Below are 20,719 nucleotides of genomic sequence, written 5' to 3'. Positions count from 1 at the left end.
ATATATATATATATATATATATATATATAGTAATTGTGTGTGTATATATATATATATATATTTATATATATATTTATATATATATATATAGTAATTGTGTGTGTATGTATATGTGTTAGTCCAATGCCCAAAATCAGCAAGAGGGCACTCCACGGTGCTCTTACCATCTGGTTGTCAAGCCTCACTGCAGCTCATTTTCGAACTCCCAAAATTCACCAAAGTGCCTCTGCCGATGCGTTTCGAGGCTAATACGCCTCTTCATCATGGGCTATTAAAGATGCACTGATCAAGCACCTCCGTTTTGAACCACCTTTATGTAAGTAGAATTCCCTCAGTGGGCTTGGCCAAGTTCATTAGCACAATAGTGTCTTGGGAAATGCAGTCCTTGGAGGTGCAATTTATTAATATCCTCTGGTAGGTTCAGCGCGAAATTACTTCGATTTTCAGTCCAATTATATATATTAATTGTATTTATATAGCTCCTACGACCCCTGATGAGGCATTGAATTGGTGTTTTCCAGTTCCCAAAACCATCCTCTTCCCAACATTAAGGGTCAGAGTGCATTTATATGTTTGAGTGTAAACGGTAAATGCCATCACTAGGTGGCGGCAAATTTCCAAATGTAATACACCTACCACATTTATAGAAATACACATTACTTCCTTCATAACACACTGTGTAAGACTATAAAGAGCATGCATGATTTTTCCAAAATGTGTTATTCTAATAGCAGAGTATTTAGCAGTACAGCCAAAGAATAAGTTTAGTAATAAAGCATTGGAAAAATCAAATGTCAGTTACCACAGTGAGTATCAAGGCATTTCCAGGTCCCGAGATAAGTTTAGATAAGCACCCCAAGACTGACGCCTATGAGGTGCTATCCTAACACTTTACATAAAAATGCACTTCAGGGAAAACTTTAATACAAGTTAGTTAGTATGCAAGGACAGTGTCAAAGAATGAGACCATGTGGGTTCCATGTTAGAATGCTTGCCACTTGACAAGAAAAGAAATGTTGAGGAGCAATTCAGGAAATGTTATTTTACAATGCATGAGAAATGGCTTGCAGTGCTGCATAGAAATGTCCCATCTCCAACCATGACATTTGAAGTCACTGTGGTACTGCTTCTTTTTTGACCGCTTCAATAACTCTGTGGGCATATGAACCCAGTTCAATCTGTATGTTGCAGTCCCAGAGAATCGCTATCTTCAGGTGCACCAGTATTGGCATGGAAAGATCTATATTTAGCTAACTGTGTTAAGGCTGTTTTGGCGTTGCCCGTCTCAAGTGCCAATATTGAGAGGGCCTTTTCACAGATGAGTTTACATGGTAAGGAAAGAGCGAGCATGCATGACCACTGACTCACTAAAGAAATATTGTATGGCGCACTACAGTAAGTATGATTTGTAGAAATGTATTTGGACCTCCTATATACTGTATGTTCACTGTCTATATACCATGCCATGCAGAAATCGGGCATTAATAAAAGTAAAACGTTCCATAAATACCAAAAATACACTGTTTTTAATGGTGCGAAAATGTGTAGCCACTAATAACCACTTTTTTAAAGTCACTGGAAAACACTGAAAATACCCCACTAGAATTTAGCAAATCTAGAAACTGAAAACAAGGAAGTCTATGTATGTATTTGAGTGTCTGTGTTACATGATATCTAGGGAGTACTATCTTCTCAATAGAAAGACACATATTCAAGCACCACAGAGCTAGCAAAAACCGGTATCCTGCGGCAAGACACTTTCAAGAAAAACATGGGAGTAACTGAATTACTGAAATTTGTTGGTATAAACAGAGTGTTGGCGTTGGAGAACAGAGATTATGCGAAATGGGATTAAGATGCATCATCTATTTGAACACATGCACATCCTAAGGTCTGAATACAGATGAGGAAATGGCTGTTTGTTTGAGAGGGTAATCTTTCTACTTCTTCTATCTACATAGCCTTGTTTTAATTTATGGGACTATGCCCTCTTTTGGGCTTGATAGGGAATGTATATGGGGGTCAATCAGACCAGTTTTGAAGGCACCATAGCAAATAGTTTGACTATTTGTGCCCCAGTCCAGTGCCTTCTGTGCCATGTCCCTTGGATCAGATTCTGTGCTAAGTTCCCTCAGAGGGCAGTCGAACGACTGAGACCAAACTAAACGTGCAACCGTTTATATTCACTGATCCATAAACTGCCCAGTTTTAGGAGATAAACAAGAAGAGGACGACAGAATGCAAATGAATTAAATTTGGTTTATTCCGTGTTTTTTCTTCTAATTTAATGTCCCCCACAGTATGAAATGTTTACCAAACTGGAGAACATAAGTAAAGTGTTATGTGAAGTTGAATAGATTTTCGCCCTCGTCCACTCCTTGAACTTTTCATTTTTTCTTTCCCTTACTTTCTCTACTAGCCCAATAGAAAACATTAAGTGTTGGTCAAATAAGCTGAACGTGCAAACAAACGTGCTACTGTGCATCAATGTAAGATATTTTCAACAGTTGAAGACCTAATAAGATGAGTCTGTATGATAGTGTGGTAGCAATGCCACATTAATGACTTACCAGAACAGCAGCATCGAGGTGGATATTTAACCTTTTAATTATGGTCTGGAGAATGAAGAAGGTTCAAATAAAACTGTGCAAAGAAATGTGTGTGGTACTTTAATTGTGAATTGTAGATATGGTAGTTTGACTTCATCTGTATTTATTTGTTCTTCATTTTCTAGGTGCTGTCCTTCTGTGCTGAGGCCATGGTGATTTTGAGCTGCCTTATCCACCCTCGAGTGCCATCGCTTCAGATCCCAGTTGTCAGCTCAGGCATGAGCAATGCAGATCTTCACAAACTGCCAACACCCGGACCATCACAAGTACAATCTCCATTCCGCCACTCTGTGCCCACTCCATTACCAATCCCTGCTACTTCTCCTCACCCACAATCAAACCATATTGGTATTCCTCTTCAAGGAAACTCAATGATCTCACGACTACCTCCTTCCATGATTCAGCCCCCTGTCATGCCACCATGCTCTGTTGCAACAGAGAACCATAATTCAGTGCCACATCTTGGAGGTGACCCACTACTGCAAGATATGCAGTCGCCTACTGAGGAGCTGTTTGGTGGCAAAGCACATCGTCCATTGTTTATTCATTATGACAAGGAGGAAGCTTCCGATGTGGAGATTTCTTTAGAGAGTGATTCTGATGACAGTGTTGTGATTGTTCCTGAGGGATTGCTATCCAAACCGCCAGAGGCATCGCTTCCAACTAAAGGGCCAGAAGAGGTTGAAGAAGCACCTAAAGAGGCAACTATTGTTCCCATAACTACAGCTGCTGTTGCTATCAGTGTGCCTCCACCTGTTCTTGCTCCAATTCTCCCTCCACCGCCAACTCTTTCTGTGCCCCCACCACAGCTGGTGACCGAGAGTCCTGCTGCCACTTTGGAGGAAGATCTAACGGTTATCAACATCAATAGCAGTGATGATGAGGAGGAAGATGAAGAAGATTACCCAGAGGATGATGAATTCTTTGATGAAGAAGAGGACTATGATGAAGAATTTGATGAAGAACTTGAGGAAGAAGAGGAAGAAGGGGAGGAAGGAGATATAGAGGAGGTGGAAGACATGGAAGATGAGGAGCTGGAGGAAGATTATGAAGGTGAAGATACGGAAATCATGACTGAGGAAGAGGAGGATGATCTTCCACAGGATTTGACGTCAGAGATGGATAATACACAAACAGATTTGGAGCTGAAGGCAGAGAGAGCGCATGCGGTGGCAAGGGCAGCTTTGCATCAACGAGCAGCTCTTCAGCAGCAGGCAGCTCTTCAACAGCAGGCTGCTGCTCAGCAGCTGGCCGAGCTGGAGCAGCGGGCCGAGCTGGAGCATCGGGGCGAGCTGGAGCAGCGGGATGATCGGGAGCAGCAGGCCGAGCAGGAGCAGCAGGCCGAGCAGGAGCAGCAGGCCGAGCAGGAGCAGCAGGCCGAGCAGGAGCAGGAGGCGGAACGAGAACAGGCCAGGCTAGAACAGCCGGCTGAACTGGAGGAGCAGATGAAGGAGCAGGCCATATATGAGCAGCAAGCAGAACAAAAGCGGCAGGTTGAACAGGTGGAGCTGGCAAATCTTGAACAGCCAGCGGAGCAAACTGAGCCGGCTGAGCTAGATGAGTTGGCTGAGCGAGAAGAGCTAGCTGAGCCAAAGGTGCAGGCAGAGCAAGAGGAGCAAGCCGAACCAGAGGTGGCAACTGATTTATCAGGGGTGGCAAAACTAGAGGCATCTGTGAACAACCAGCAGAAAACCGGGGTCGAAGAAATGACAGCTGTTCAGGAGGAGGTACACCAGGAAAAGGCAGACCTTCAGGAAAAAGTAGAGGTTCAGCATGAACTCGTAGAACAGAAGGCAGAGCTTCTCCAAGAGGAGATACCACAGACTTTGGAGACCCAGCAGGAGGAGACCATGCAAAAAGCAGGGCCAGAGCTGATGGCTGCAGTGCCTATAGCAGAACCAGAACCTGAACCAGAGCCACTGTCACTGGTAATGGAGAAGAAGACCTCTGAAGTGATGGAAGTTGAGAATGCAAATGAGCCAGAAGCTGTGGACATACGAGATGAGGCCCCTCCCCATCTGTCACCCGTACGAGAAAAAGTTGAAGTGGAGCCTGATCAGGACGAGGAACCAGAGCATGAAGATGAGGCTGATGATGATGACGATGAACCTGAGGAGCATGAGGGAGATACAGATCTTTTTATGACCGTGGAAAGTGATGGTTGTGAAAAAATGCCAGGAGAGGAGGATGAAGAGGACATGGAGAGGGATGAACCTCCAACGCTGCCTAAAGAGATAGAAAAAAATGCCCCAACAGATAAAAAATCAAGTCCGCCCCAAGTTCCTCGTGCATCTCCACCTCCTTTGCCTGTAGATCATGAGGCCCCTGATTTACAACCAGAGCCTAAGAACTCACAGCAAAGTTCAGAGACACTTGTAGGTGAAAGAGGCCGGTGTAAGGAATCCGTGCATGAACTCAAAACCCAACAAAAACAAGAAACGAAGATGGAGTTCTTCACTGTAAAGGAAGAGGTTTGTCTAAGCTTGAAAATGATTGCTGCAGGGGAGGTCCTGGGATCTGTGCTAGACAGGCAGCAGTGGCGGGTGGGCGGTGGCACCTCCAGGAATCCATCCAGAATAATGAGGGATAGGGTCTTTGTCATCTATAACCATTGTCATGGAATGTGGAAAGTGCCCCAAAGGAAGCATTCGCTGGTGGGTGGTGGCTAGCTTACAAATGCAAGTCAGGCAACAAGTGCTGCTGGTGGGGACAGGACCGAGCAAGACAAGGAGCTAACACTGTTGAACACAGGATTGTCTAGAGAAGAAGCGATCCTAAGTTGACGGGAACTGAGTGATGGTAAAGTCTGAACAGTGCTGCTTTAAGGCCGTTTTTGCATGGATTTTATCGCTGCCTATGAGATTGGTTCACGTGTATTCCGCAGCCTGGTGTACTGGCTCCCATTTATCTTTCTCTTTGTTGCAGGAATTTGAGGATTTGTTGCATAATGGGAAAGGACCCTGCCAAGCACAGTGTCCTTGTGAGAGCATAGTGAAGAAGAAAGTATTCATAGGTATCTTAGGCACATCCTGTAGTAGGCTTTGTGGCCCTTACCATTACATGTTAGGTTCAGGCATGTTCTGGCCTCTTAGTATTACATTCTTTGCAACCAGCAAACTTCTTTGGGATCCCTCTGAAGGAAGGCAGTGTTGCTGTGGCCTAGTCATGACTGGCTTTTTAGTATACTATATTTATCATGTTTAAATTAAGCACATTGACGTTTGCATAATACAGCGCTAAAAGCGAAACTCCAAGTCACAGTTGTATAGTTCATGTTTCGAGACAAGAAGCAAGCTGAGCATGTGGTCTGTACTTTCACACCTAATCATCCTGTATGCTAAACAGTAGAACACGCTAACACATCACCTTTAGGGATATCGCCTACCTTTAAAATGTATACACATTTTTATCTGGGTCAACTATGAGCTGCCTTTACTACCACTAATGTTATCCCTTCCCGGTACTATTCTAGGAGAGTACAGTGGAGTTGTCCCATCCATGGCAGTCCAACCCGCACAGGTTTGCAACTCTGGCATCTCCATCATCCATATCTTCTCCTTTACGTACACTTGATGCTCTATGGAGGTCATCTGTGTGATGGATCTGACAACTTTTGAATCGTGACTAATCACGCAGCCATGTCTTCTGTGACCGTGCCACCTTTCCTATAAATCCTGATGTGCTGCTCCTCTGCCAGAGCAGACTCTGTAGTATTTCCCACTCCTTCCTCATCGGTCTTCAGCGAGTGCAGCCAGTGTCCTGCAAGGTTATGTTATGCCAGTGCAGACCCCTGTGCTGCAGCTTTGTTCCTCATCTTACTCCCTTTAAGTTTAGAGATCACCCCCAGCAGATATTGTTTGTTAATTTTGGTATATTGCCTATTAGGGATATAGTCTGGACATAAGATTTACATAATCTTCTGTTGTGCTGCATGCCCAGGGCACATACCAAAAATTGGATTCTGTCTCACCACATCTTGGACAAGCAGAAGGCCATGCCAAGTAACTTCATCTTTGTTTGTGGTGTTAGGTGTGTTCTGTGTAGGTAGTTAAAATTGCTCCCATTTCAACCCTGTTATTACTTGAAACTTTTGTGACATGAGATCCTGCCACCTCCTAGTCGTAAATGGCTCTTGTTAACGGTCTATACTCTTCTCAGGAAAGCATTGATATATGTGGAACAAGGTTTTAAATTTTGAATGTACTGCTTGTTTGTTCCTGCGTTTAAAGTATCTTCGATAAAGGCACGATAAACCAAATAATATTAGAAAGTATTAACTTACGGTAGTCATTGTAGAGGATCGGGAGAATTCTCTGATCCAAAAGAGACTGTTAGTTATAGATTCCTTAATTTAGAATTACACCCAGGTGTCAGACTGGATCCGGAGAATTTTTTCTCAACAGTAACCCTGCTTGTAGGTAGGTGCCGTTGGTCAACTCCATGTCCGGCGTTGTTTGCGGGGATGATGTCGCGGAGTCTATATAGAGCGCTGACGTTAATTATATATTTTTCCGCGCCAGCCCATCGCAGATACGGAGAGAACTTGCCCCTTGGTCAATTTTTGACTAATCTTTTGTCTACGCCTTTTTTTGAGTCTCCGACTCCTGGTGCTTGGGGGATGTCCCACCGTTGAACGGATTCAAGCCTTGTGACTCCTGTCACAAACTGATGTCCATGACGGATCCACACCTCGTGTTCCTCTGGTGCTTGGAGTGAGACCACGACTTGAAGTCATGCTCCGACTGTCGGGCCATGAATCCGAAGTCTTCTCAGTAGCCGTCCTGAAAGCTTTTGGAGGCCCTGCAGTCTGCTCCGCTTCGCTCCTGGTCTAGCTCGAGAGGAAGGACTTGCGACCGGTCGTGGAGCCACCAACCCTCGTCGAAGTCTTCACACTCCTCGGGTCAGTCAAAGCACAAGAAGAAGGTGAAGAAGCACTGTCACTCTTCGCCTTCTCCCCGTCAGTTGGCTGACGCAACGCGGGACCCAGAGCGTTGTCGCTTTAAGGCTCCATCTCTGGCACCTGATTCAGGGACGACTCCGCGCCTCCCCCTGTTTCCGGGAGCTGGAGCGTCCCCTGCCCAGCTTCGTACATTCTATGAAGCCCTCATCGTATTTTAGGGCAGCCCGACTCCGCTGGAATACCATTGGGCCCCTCGGAGCAGATTGGGAGGCCTAGGCCTTCGATGCCTGCGGCTCCGGCCTAGTCGCTGCAAGGTCCCCAGCAATCCAAGCCTGGATCCCAATCGACGCCGGTCGACCTTACTTGACCTTCCCCCAATACCACGCCCCGTCCATGACCCCGCAGACGCAGTCTCCATCCTCATCCCTGAGATGCACCCATATCGACGTCAGCCGACGTCTAATCTGATGCTGGAGGGTACTTTTGTTCCCTTGTTCATCCCAGGTGTTCCCTATTGCCCTGAGGGTGGTTATGAGGACTCGGAGGGGTCGCTGGACCCTTTAACAGGCCACCTGGAAGGACTGGACTGGAGAGAGGAATTTGGTTACGCCAGTGGTCTGGATACCTCCCCAGACCTTGGCATGCTATCTCCCCCTTCCATGGCTACGGAGGCGGGAGTGTTCTATGCAGTGGTCATGCGTAGGGCAGCAGAGGCTTTGGGCCTGGAGCTCCCTACAGTGGCAGTTAGGACAAACCTCCTGACAGAGGTGCTTCAACCTGTGGCAAGTTGCTCTGAACCCCTCTTGCCCTTCAGTGAAGCCCTCCCGGACGTCATTCTGGGCACTTGGTCCAAGCCCAGCACAGGAGCTCCTGTGGAACTGACGAATGCCCGCCGCTACCGCCTGGCTCCAGGCGAGCCCATTTTCTTCTCCCAACATACTTCCCCCAAGAGCTTCGTGGTCCAAGCCTCTACTTCCAAGGGCACATTCCCTTCCGCACACCCGGATAGGGAATCCAAGAAGCTGGAACATCTTGGGAAGCTTATGTTTTCTTCCTCCAGCTTGGTGCTGCTGTCCATGAATACTGCATGCCTCTTGGGCCGTTATACCCATACAGTCTGGGATATGGCTGCGCAAGTGCTGCCTCAGTGCCCGGAGGAGGCTCAGGCCATTCTCTCCCAAGCAGTGGCAGATGGGAGAGATGCAGCAAAATTCACAATCCGCTACGGACTAGATACCGCTGACTCTCTGGGCAGAACGACTGCCACGTTGGTAGCCTTCGGCGCAACCTCTGGTTGAGGACGTCTGGTTTTTGGGGGATGTTGAGGCAACCTTGCTGGACATGCCCTTCGATGCCCGTCGCCTTTTTGGTGACAAGGCGGACTCCGCTCTCGATCATTTTAAGGATTCCTGGGCTACGGCCAGATTGTTGGGCCTCACATCGTCCTCTCATCCCCCACACTCTTTCCTCCCTTTTGTGGCTACTGAAGGGGCACCCCACCATGTCCGACCCAGTCCAGCCACTGGCCCATGCAAGCTGCCCAGCCTCTGCGTGGCCATGGACGTGGGATCCAGCGACGTGGGCTGGAAACCAGCGGGTGGGCCAGTCCACCCTTTCCCCCCCTGCAGCAGTCTCCAAAACCTCCCAGTCCGAACTTACAGGGCACCAGCAGCCAGTGTGTGGCAGGATTCACCATCACTTCCCCCACTGGCAATCCATCACGTCAGACAGGTGGCTTTGCAGATAGTCGAAGGGGCTACTCCCTCCTCTTCGAGACTACCTCTCCCTTCATGCCACAGTCTTTTGATTGCATGTTTGAGGATCATTTGGCACTTCTCGTCCAGGAACTCTCAACTCTCTCTTGGCCAAGGGAACTATCGAGAGGGTCCCTGCACCAGAAGTAGGTCGTGGTTGCTGTTTCCGCTACTTTCTGGTGCCCAAGGACAAAGGCCTACATCCTATTCTTGACAACAGGGCCCTCAACCGCTTCCTTCAGAAGAAGTTCAAGATGCTACCCTTGGCTCAGGTCCTATCTGGATGGTGGCGTTGGACTTGCAGGACGCCTCTTTTCACATCCTGTCCTGCCAGCCCACAGGCGTTACCTACGGTTCACAGTAGGCCACAAGCATTTTCAGTTCACTGTGCTCCCCTTCGGCCCTACCAGTGCACCTCAGGTGTTCACGAAAGTGATGGCGGTGGTCGTGTCTAATCTGCGCAGATCCGAGGTTCTAGTCTTTTCCTATCTTGACAACTGGCTGTTGAAGGCAGACTCGCCCTAGGCTGTTGCCTCCTACCTCCAGACTATGGCGGGCCTCCTGCATTCGCTGGGGTTCACTATCAACATGCCGAAGTCACACCTGACTCCCTCTCAGTCACTACCTGTCATCGGAGCTGTTCTGGACACAGTGCAGTTTCTGGCCTATCCTCCTGAGCAGCGAGTCGGGGACATTTGGGCTATGATACCGGTGTTTCAGCCTCTATCCTGGATTTCGGTGAGAATGACCCTGAGGCTTCTGGGCGTCCTGCATCCTGCTGGTGGATCGTGCCAGTTGGCATATGTGGGCTCTGCAGTGGGACCTGAAGTTCCAGTGGGTGCAGCATATGGGGAATCTTTCAGACTACATCCAGATATCAGAGGGGACTGCGCAACAACTGCTGTAGTGGTTAACAAACCAGGATTGGGACAGCGGCAGATCCCTCTCTCTTTCACAACCAGACCTCATGGTGGTGACCGATGCATCACTCCTGGGATGGGACAGCCACCTGGGAGAGGTGGAGATCAGAGGTGTCTAATCTCGGGCAGAGTCCGGGCTCCATATCATCCTGCTGGAGCTCCGGGCAATTCTTCTGATACTGAAGGCATTCCTTCCCTCTCTCAAAGGGAAAGTGGTGCCGGTGTTCATGGACAACACCACCGCCATGTGGTACTGCAACAAACCGGGCTGGTGGGGTCGTGGACCCTATGTCAAGAAGCTCTTTGTCTCTGGACATGGCTGTAACATCAAGATATAACCCTGGTGGTTCAACACCTGGCAGGTTCTCTGAACGCCAGGGCAGACTAACTCAGCCGCCGGTGTCTGCTGTATCGCAAATGGCGTCTTCACTCGGAGGTGGTACAAGGTCTCTTTCAGCATTGGGAAGAACCTTAGTTAGATCTGCGCGCCACCGAAGTGAATGCTTAATGTCAGCAGCTCTGGGCGTTGGAATTTCCAAGGCACCACTCACTCTACACCACTTTTTGGTATGAGTGGAACTGTAGCCTCCTATACGCCTTTCCGCCTGTACCACTTCTACCCAAATTGCTGAAGATTACGCTCGCCAGGGTCCAAGTCAATCTTATGGCTCCAGACTGGGCACGAAGAGTCTTGTACCCAGAGCTCCTGAGCATGGCCATCGATCCTTCACTCCGACTCACTCTTTGGGAGGATCTTCTGTTGTAGCAGCGCGGGAGGGTTCTTCACCCGAACCTGTCCAGCCTCCACCTCCTTGCGTCGAGATTTAGTGGCGACAGTTGACCGCTTTTGTCCTTCCTCCCAAAATCTGTAATGTTATCTTGGCAGCCAGGCGTTCCTCCACTAAGACGGTGTATGCCTGTCGATGGAATAAGTTTGCGGTATGGTGTACAGCAAAGGCTGTGGATCCCCTTTCTGCCCCTCTTTCTCTTATGGTCTATCTTTCGACCATCTATGCTTTCCTTTCGCTTCCAAGATCAACCATCTATGTTCAAGTCCCCTATTGTACAGGGCACTAATCATTTCTTTCCTCCTTCCCCTTTCGTATAGCCCCAGTGGGACTTGAACCTGGTCTTAACCTACCTTATGAGCACTCCCTTCGAGCCTTTTCACAACTGTCCTCTCAGGCTCTGAAGAAAGCTTTCCTTGTTGTGATCACCTCTGCTCGCAGAGTGAGTGAGCTCCAGGCTCTTTCTTCTAAGCCCACTTTCTTCTCTGTGCATCCGGACAAACTAGTGCTTAGGACAAGGCCTTCGTTCCTTCCCAAAGTGTTAATGCCCTTTTACATAGGACAAACCATTACTTTGGCCCCCTTTTTCCCACCTTCCCACCCTTCCAAAGAGGAGGAGAGACCTCAAGCCTGCGCTATCTGTCTACTTTAATTGCACAAAAGATTTCCAGGTGGACGATCAACTCTTCGTTGGCTATGTGGGTGCAAAGAAAGGTGGTGCCGTTCAAAAGCGGACTATCTCTAGATGGGTTGTCTTGTATAAATATCTCCTACACTTTGGCGAAGAAGGAACCTCCAGTGGGGCTCCATGCTCATTCTACCAGAGGTACAGCGGCCACCACTGCTCTTACTCGCGGAGTTCCACTCCTGTACATGTGGCAGGCAGCCACGTGGGCATCCTTGCACACGTTCACTTGACATAACTGCCTTAACAGCCAAGTCCGGAGGAATGGCTATTTTGCCCGTTCAGTCCTCCAGGATTTTCTGGTGTGAACTTAGACCGCAGACCCTCCTCCGGGGTTGGTATTGCTGGGGTATCTATTCTAAGGTAAGGAATTTATAACTAACAGTCTCCTTCAGATGAACAAGTTACTTACCTTCGATAATGATGAATCTGTAAGAGACATATGTTAGTTATAGATTCCTTACCGCCCCTCTCATCCTGCTCTGCGATCTGATTTTTAGGGATAAGGGACTCCCTTGCAGGGCCCTAGTTTAGCACACCAGAGTTAGTGTTTTGCTTGGCTCTGCGCTTCTGGTGTGTAAATTCGTGTCAGAACTGACGTCCACGCGCAGGGGCAGTATCTATATAGACACCGCAACGTCATCCCGGCGAACACGACGGATGCGGAGTCAACTGACGCCACCTACCGACGCGCAGGGGTACTGCTGAGCAAAAATTGAATGACGCCTGGGTGTAATTCTAAGGTAAGGAATCTATAACTTACGTGGGCCTCTTGCAGATACATCGTTACCGAAGGTAAGTAACTTGTTCATTAGGAAGACCTCCAAATTGATTACCTTCATCACTGCGTGACTACGGAACAAAAGCCATTGGTGATTCCAATGCAAATCTGTTTTCTTAATGTCGTGGTATGGCTATGTGTGTGATTGCAATTAGTAGTCGGGTTCTTCTCTGATACTGCTGAGAATGCAAATTTGTCTGCATATGTATCCGATATCAGCAGTGGGGCAAGTGAAGGGACAAAAGAATAAGTACCTTAAAATTAATCCTGTGAAAATTGAGTTCCTAAATATATGGAGATACAGTAAAAGTCTTTCCTGGTCTTCATTTTTCTTCTGAAAATGATGCCAGTTACCAGTAATGCATGCCCAGAATCTGGAATTAAGTGTGACTGCTTAACTCTGTTGATCCCCTGATCTCGGATGTAGCAGAAATTGGAGATTTTTCCGCTCAAGAGTTTTTTCACTAGGCTTAGGGCTCTTCTTTTGTCTGGGGTTTATGGATCCACCGATATGTGTCTGGTCTTTCCAAATATTTTCCTCCAGAATTGTCACACTAAGTTTTTATCACGTTTGAGAGGTAGGGACCATCTTACTATGCAAATTCCCTACACTGCTTTCCTTTCCTGGAAAATCCTCTTAAAAGCTGGGTATTCAGCAAACAGTGAAGACCTAAGAGGCATTCAGGAAAAATATAAAAATAATTATGCACTATTAATGACTCTGATATTAGTAGAAACATTTGTACAGAGGATTCTAAGATTCAACAGTGTTTGAGGTATTGCTGCTATTAGATCAGTGTCTGTGATCAAATCAGGAATTCACTTATTTCTGGTTAACTGTAATCACCTGTCTCTTCAGAAAGTTCTTATCTGTCCTGTAACAGGCGACAATCGAACGGCCGTATCTGCATGACAGTCTGCACATGGAGCCAATCATGTAGTTTAGCATATGAAAGCCTTTGGTTGGCCTCTTTACAAAAGATATTGTATAGCATAACTGCTGGAGTATGTCTATCCAGTGATAAGCTAAAAGCCCTACAGGAGTGATAAAGCAGTTGCAAGCAATACTCTGTGAATGTTGTGCTGGGAGGGATGATCTCTGGGCGATGGGGTGCTTGCTTACCAGTGTCACGTTTGTGGCACCTGCGTATGTGCTAAAAAGGGAGCATTTTACTATTGAAACAGTTTGTACAAACCGGAAGAGATCACAATTTTGCTACTTCCCTCCTGCGAAACCTTAATTGGCCATTGGCCCGAGCCCGGAGGAAGCTTTAGTGTTTTAAAAGGGTTACAGTCCTTCAGTGGATATGGTGGGGTTTTAGTAGTCCCATAGTGATTGCTGGGGATTTGGTGCCTAGGTGTGGCATGGGGAGGGCCAGCCAGAATTGGAGGTAATGTAAACATATTGTACGTGAGTTGTCATTACATATCATGTGGGTGTTTTCAGGGTCTATGACTGACCTCGCTGTGTTGTATTACAGGAGGAAGTTAATGATGCGGAGTCCATGATTGCTGACTTCATAGACTGTCCTCCAGACGAGGAAAGAGACTGCTCCCCTGGTACCAGCTCGTAGCACATAGGTCCTCACCCACCCTAAGAGGAGCTTGCAGCCATTGTAAGCATTGTAAAGCAGAGGGCAATACTCCTGGTTCGAGTACAGGTCAAGAAGCAAGCCGACAGACTCTTAACCAAAAAGTGCCGGTGTCTGGTCCAAGACTAGCCGGACACGAGCCGAAGAGCCGTAATGAATGTCCTGACAGAGTGCTCAGGATTACAGTGGTGAACACTGCAAAGGCTCTTGACATAACCCTGCCGTCCGAAGGACCTTTCAGTACCCTTTTTTGGTTGTTTTCATGTTTTGTTTGTTTTCTGTTTTTTTTGTTGTTTTTTTTTTGTAGGTAAATCTTTGCCAGCATACCAAGTAAGAATAAAGGTGCGGCAATAACCATGTCTGTTGTATTTTGTGAAGGAAATTAAGCATATTAGTATGAACAACCCTTGAATAGTTGCCGGAGAGACTCGAGGCCTGTTTGCCTCAGGCAGCTGTGTCCTGCTCCTAGCTAGACCTTCGAAGAGTGGGAGGCCAAGAAAAGAAGTGTGCAATGTATATATGAGGGAACTATAACCTACTCTGAAATGTCAACGGTTTTTGCTTCAAGTTGTGTATGTTTGCATGAGCAGGTTTGGTGCAAAGTGCAACATTGTTTTCTGTAGAACAATACATGCCTAAGATCGTTGAAGTTCTTCATGTTGAGGAATTTGCTAAAATATATTTGTGAAGACGTTTCTGAGAGAGGCGAACGTTGCCTTGACTCGCTGCCAAGTTTGTAGAAATATGAGCTTGACTCCCCCATACGATCAACAATATTGGTACACCTTATGGCGGGAAGTCTACCTTCAGGTCATCATGAATTAACAAAATTGTATGAAGGATTTATTATTGTCTCTGACGATGCATGTATAATCATTTGCAATAACCCATTTAATGGGAGTGATCTCATGACTTGGACCCCAATGTGTGTGCAGCCTTATTAGTTGTTGGTGGAACGATCTTGCGTGCATGTCTGGCGTACACCTTCTCTTGCAACAACGGGGCCCAGGCAGCCTAAGGCCTTCATGGACATCCTCCTGCCATTCATGTGTTTCCCATTAACTGTCATTAATGCAGTCGCTAATAATGGTTGAGAGCAAATGTTCCGCAGGATGTGGTTTGCCCTGTAGACCTTCTTAGGTATTTACTAATATTTTATATTTATTCATTCATTTAAAAACTATTAATCTGAGTTAAAGTTCTGGCTCCAACACATAAAACCGTTGCATCGCGGTGCAAGCCATAACTTAAACCTTCCTCTTGCGTTGCGAATGACATCACATATGACCTCTTAAGTGACAACTTTCATTACATAATTTATGACATCAACTCAAATGCACAGCAAGGGAAAAATTAACGAGACAAGCAAAATATAAAACATTTTAAAATAAACTGACACAAAGTAAAACGGCAACATACAATAAATCTATTGTAAATTACCGACTAAACTAATTGACACAGTGGGATAGAACAACTGCTCACCGCTGACATAGACACTCTCAATAGACACACTCATCAATGATGCCGTGCGTGAAGTCATACACCGCATATGGGAGTGGCGCCAGGTAGGGTCCAAGCAGGGAATTCAAAGGTGATGTTGTAAATGATGTGATTAATATTATTGCATACTAGCTGTACCCGGCCACGCTTTGCTGTGACTCAGTCTGGTTAAATGGAAGAGAAAGAAAAGAGTAAGCGCACGTTTCTAATATGTTTAATTTCACAATGCTTGTGGGTATATAATATGTTTTTGTCCATCCTAATATATGTAGACTATTGTCTATATGCGTCCCTTGTATTTGTTGCGCTGCAACCAAATCGGTAGTCTGTTCGGGTTGCAAAGTGAACCAACTCCTCCCCCCTCCCTCCACTCACTTCCCAGTCTGCCATCCTGACACCAACTGTCCATCCTAATATATGTAGAGTATTGTCTATATGCGTCCCTTGTATTTGTTGCGCAACAACCAAATCGATAGGGTCTGTTCGACCTTTCGATTAAAAACACACGCGTATTGGACACGCACGTATTCGAAACCAAGGTTGTGTATATATAAACACGCACTAATGTTGCAAAGTGAACCAACTCCTCCCTCCTTCCAACACTTCCCGGTCTGCCATCCTGATACCAACTGTCCATTCTAATATATGTAGACTATTGTCTCTATGCGACCTTTCTTAATGTTGCCAAGTGAACCAACTCCTACCCCCTCCCTCCACCCACTTCCCGGTCTGCCATCCTGACACCAACTGTCCATCCTAATATATGTATACTATTGTCTCTATGCGTCTATTGTAGTTGTTGCGCAGCAACCCAATCAATAGGGTCTGTTCGTCCTTTAGATTAAAAACACACGCGTATTCTAATCCAACGTTGTGTATATATAAACACGCGCTTATTCGAATTAAACGTTGTGTCAAAATTTCAAATTAATCGGTGAAGAACTTTCGTTGATTTAAGATTTTTATCAAACGCACATTTACATTTTTATGTGTGTGTGCTGTCGATTAAAAACGCACGCTTATTCAACGCGCGCGTATTCCAATGCAACGTTGTGTCAACATTTCAAAGCAATCGGTGAAGAGCTTTTGGAGATTTGAGATTTTGAACAAAGTTAAATTTTTATTTATATAGATTGTCATGCGTAATATTATCGGCAGTGCAAGTACGTTGTGTGCTGCAAACCATAAACCAGTGATTTTCATTGGTTCAGTACATTTGAGTTGGAGCAGAACTGTTATTTCCAGTGAATCTTAACTTTTTTAAACATAGTTTCGCATTTAAAAATATGTATTTACTAAAATTATGTGACTTGCCTCTTTCAGAATCCTTTATCATTTATTATTTTGATGAGCTCTGGACCTGCCAGTCACCTGCCACTTCACTTTACCTCCATCGGAACGTTCATGTCTCTGAATGTAGCCCCGAATGCCTATCTGAGTGAGCGGTGGAATGCATAAACTAGTCTGTTTTGGAAGATGTCTGCCTCACAGTGGCTCCATCAGTGTGTTCATATCCCGTACTCTAAATCTGATTGAATGGCAATATTTGTAAATTTAGATCTGCATTGTACACCCACTGCCTCACTGTCCCTTGGGCTTCATCGGAGTGTTGATATCTTAGAGTGCATATCTGAGTGAGATGCAATGTGCGTAAATCTTGACCTGTGTTGGACATCCACTCCTCAGTGTATCTTTACCTGCATCAGAGCGTTCATATTCCTGAGTGTACCCCACAGTGTTTATGCAAATGAGTGGCGGTGTGCGTAAACCTGACCTGTGTTGGAAACCCACTGTTTCACTGTACCTTTGTCTTCGTCGAAACATTCATATTCCTGATTGTAGTTCATAGTGCATATCTGAGTGAGTGGCAGTGTCCGTACACCTGGACCTGTGCTGGATGCTTCACTGTACCTTTGCTTGCTTGGGAGAGTTCATATCCCTGAATGTAGCCCAGACTGCATATCTTGGTGAGTGACGCTGTACGTAAATGTAGGCCTGTGTTGAACACCCACCTCTTCCCATTGCCTCTCTCGGATATATATTTCTGTGTGTATCCCTGAGTGAGTGGCAGTATGCGTATAATTGCACCTTCTCTGTACTCTCACAGCGTCGCTGTGTCTTTGGCTCCATCTGAGTGTTTCTATCCCTGCGTGTGCCCTGAGAGTGTATCTGAATGAGGGGCTGAGAGCGTAAACCTTAGCCTGCATTGGGCACCCACCACCTCACTTAGTGTAGCTCTGAGTGCATATCTCAGTTAGCGGCAGTGTGCGGAAACGCGAACCTACTTTGGCACCCTCTGCCTCACTTTACTATTGTCTCCATCAGAAGATTCAAAACCCAGTGTTCATCTAAGAAGGTGATGGTGTGCCTGAACCTGAAGCTGCTTTGGACACCTTTTGCCTCTCTGTAACTTTAGCCCCATCGGAGTATTCGTATACCACAGTGTATATCTGAGTGATTAGCACTGTGCGTAAACTTTGCCCTCTGTTGTATGCCCACCAACCTAGCCTTGCCCACCAACCTAGCCTTTCCCACCATGAAAGCATTCAGATCCTTGAGTATAGCCCAAAGTGAGTATCTGAGTAAGTGGCAGTATTTGCAAACCTTGACCATTGATGGACGCGCTTTGCCTCAATGTACCTTTGCCTTTATCAGGGTGTTAATATCCTTGAGTGTAGTCCAGCATGTGTAAGTCAGTGAGCAGCAGTATGCATGAACCTGCCTTGGACATCCACCTCTTCACTGCATCTTTGGCTCCATCGGACTGTTCATATCCTGACTGTAGCCTTTCGAGTGAGTGGCAGGGTGTGTAAACTTGGGTCTGCGTTGTGCGCCCACCGCCATACTGTAACTTTTAGACCATTGGAGTCTTTGTATCCCTTTAGTTCAGCTTACTGTGTACATGACTGAGTGGTGGTGTGCATAAAACTGGACCTGTACTGCAGACTCACCACCTCCCTATACCTCTGCCTCCATAGTAGTGTTCATTTTACTGACTGTAGCTCTGAGTACATGTCCAAGTGAGTGTCTGTGTGCATAAACCTGTACCTCCTCTTTGTACCTTTGGCTTCATCTAGCATAATAGTAACCCTGAATGTAGACCAATATGTGTATGCGAGTGAGTAGCAGTATGCATAATCCTGGACCTGTTTTCGGTACGCATTGCCTCACTGTACTTTTTCCTCCTTCAGTGTGTTAATATCACTGAATGTAGCCCAGTGTGTGTGGAGGTGTGCATAAAACTTGGCCTGCGCTTACGCCCACTACCTCACTGTACGTTTGGCTCAATTGGAGTAAGAGGGTAGCCGTATGTGCTTTTGTTTGTGGCCGCATGCTTAAATTTGAATCTGATAGACGCCCATCACCTTGCCACCTTAGCCTGCATTGAAGTGTTCATATCCCTGAGTGAAGCCCAATGTGAGTGGCAGTATGCATAAACCTCGAACTGCGCTGAATAGCCACCGCCTCACTGTACCTTTTGTTTTCATCAGAGCATTCATATGAGTGTAACCCTAAATGCATATCTGAGTGAGGGGTTGTGTGTAGCCTGGATCTTGTACCACTGAGTTTGAAGTAAATCCGTTTAGCCGTTCTCATTGTAGATGAGAGCAAACTTTCAAATAACATCTAAAAATGCGAAAACAATTGTTTTAGTATCCTCCCTTAACTTTTCTCGTTGTAGGCTCTTCATGAAGCTTGGCATGCCAAACTTCAGCTGAACAAGTTAATATCGCCCAGTTTTGCGCAAATCTGTCCATGTGGTCAAAATACATAGCTAAATTTAAGAAAATGATTTTCAATGCAAAGTGCGGCTAAACCATAACTTCACTGTGATGAATCCAAATGTGTAAAGTGTGTGTATATATATATATATATATATATATATATATATATATACATCCACATGTCAGGTAGCACCCAATAACAGAAAGCCTCAGGAAGCTCAAATCGTTCGTTTCTTTTATTTGCCAAACAGCTTGCCAGCACTCACATTACTCAGGTAAAAGCATCCACATTCCATGCCAGACGCGTTTCAGGAACCAAAGTCCTTTCTTCAGTGGCGGATTGAAGCAATGAAAATTCACGCTGCAGAGGACAGTTTTTAATCACAAGCACCTGCCTGAGTGGGCGTGGTGCTCCCGCAGCATTCTGGGGTTTGGAGTCCATCTGTGTTTTACCCCAGTGGGTGCGTTTCAATTCACTGCATAATAACTCAATTTAAAACCTCAGTGGGTTGATACTTGTCCAGGCGCAGTGAATGCCTTGCTTTCTAGGAGTTCAGCACGAACCTGTGTAGGCAGCAGCCCTGTACTGACACCAAACACCTCTTCCTCCTATCGATTTCAGCTCTCAAGTAGAGTCAAATCAGGCCTGCAGAAACAGCAGTGAGCTTTCGATAGGAGGAAGAGGTGTTTGGTGTCAGTACAGGGCTGCTGCCTACACAGGTTCGTGCTGAACTCCTAGAAAGCAAGGCATTCACTGCGCCTGGACAAGTATCAACCCACTGAGGTTTTAAATTGAGTTATTATGCAGTGAATTGAAACGCACCCACTGGGGTAAAACACAGATGGACTCCAAACCCCAGAATGCTGCGGGAGCACCACGCCCACTCAGGCAGGTGCTTGTGATTAAAAACTGTCCTCTGCAGCGCGAATTTTCATTGCTTCAATCCGCCACTGAAGAAAGGACTTTGGTTCCTGAAACGCGTCTGGCATGGAATGTGGATGCTTTTACCTGAGTAATGTGAGTGCTGGCAAGCTGTTTGGCAAATAAAAGAAACGAACGATTTGAGCTTCCTGAGGCTTTCTGTTATTGGGTGCTACCTGACATGTGGATTTACACGGCTTTGCACGGCCGGAAATGAAAGCTCACTGCTGTTTCTGCAGGCCTGATTTGACTCTACTTGAGAGCTGAAATCGATAGGAGGAAGAGGTGTTTGGTGTCAGTACAGGGCTGCTGCCTACACAGGTTCGTGCTGAACTCCTAGAAAGCAAGGCATTCACTGCGCCTGGACAAGTATCAACCCACTGTGGTTTTAAATTGAGTTATTATGCAGTGAATTGAAACGCACCCACTGGGGTAAAACACAGATGAACTCCAAACCCCAGAATGCTGCGGGAGCACCACGCCCACTCAGGCAGGTGCTTGTGATTAAAAACTGTCCTCTGCAGCGCGAATTTTCATTGCTTC

General features: G+C 46.3%; 1 protein-coding gene across 1 annotated transcript in view; it reads left to right on the top strand.

The window, feature by feature from the left end:
• The window catches only part of PELP1 (proline, glutamate and leucine rich protein 1), a 394,967-nt gene extending 380,583 nt beyond the window's left edge, over nt 1–14,384 (top strand). The window contains exons 16-17 of the mRNA XM_078670231.1: nt 2,735–5,080; nt 13,919–14,384. Of these exons, the coding sequence (XP_078526357.1) occupies nt 2,735–5,080; nt 13,919–14,011 (2,439 nt within the window). The 3' untranslated portion in view covers nt 14,012–14,384. The remainder of the gene's footprint in view (nt 1–2,734; nt 5,081–13,918) is intronic.
• Nucleotides 14,385–20,719: the final 6,335 nt, after the last annotated feature.

Source organism: Lissotriton helveticus, chromosome 12, assembly GCF_964261635.1.
Source record: "Lissotriton helveticus chromosome 12, aLisHel1.1, whole genome shotgun sequence".
Lineage (NCBI taxonomy): Eukaryota > Metazoa > Chordata > Amphibia > Caudata > Salamandridae > Lissotriton > Lissotriton helveticus.
Note: the sequence above shows the minus strand (reverse complement) of the source record. Positions and strands in the feature narration are given on the sequence as shown.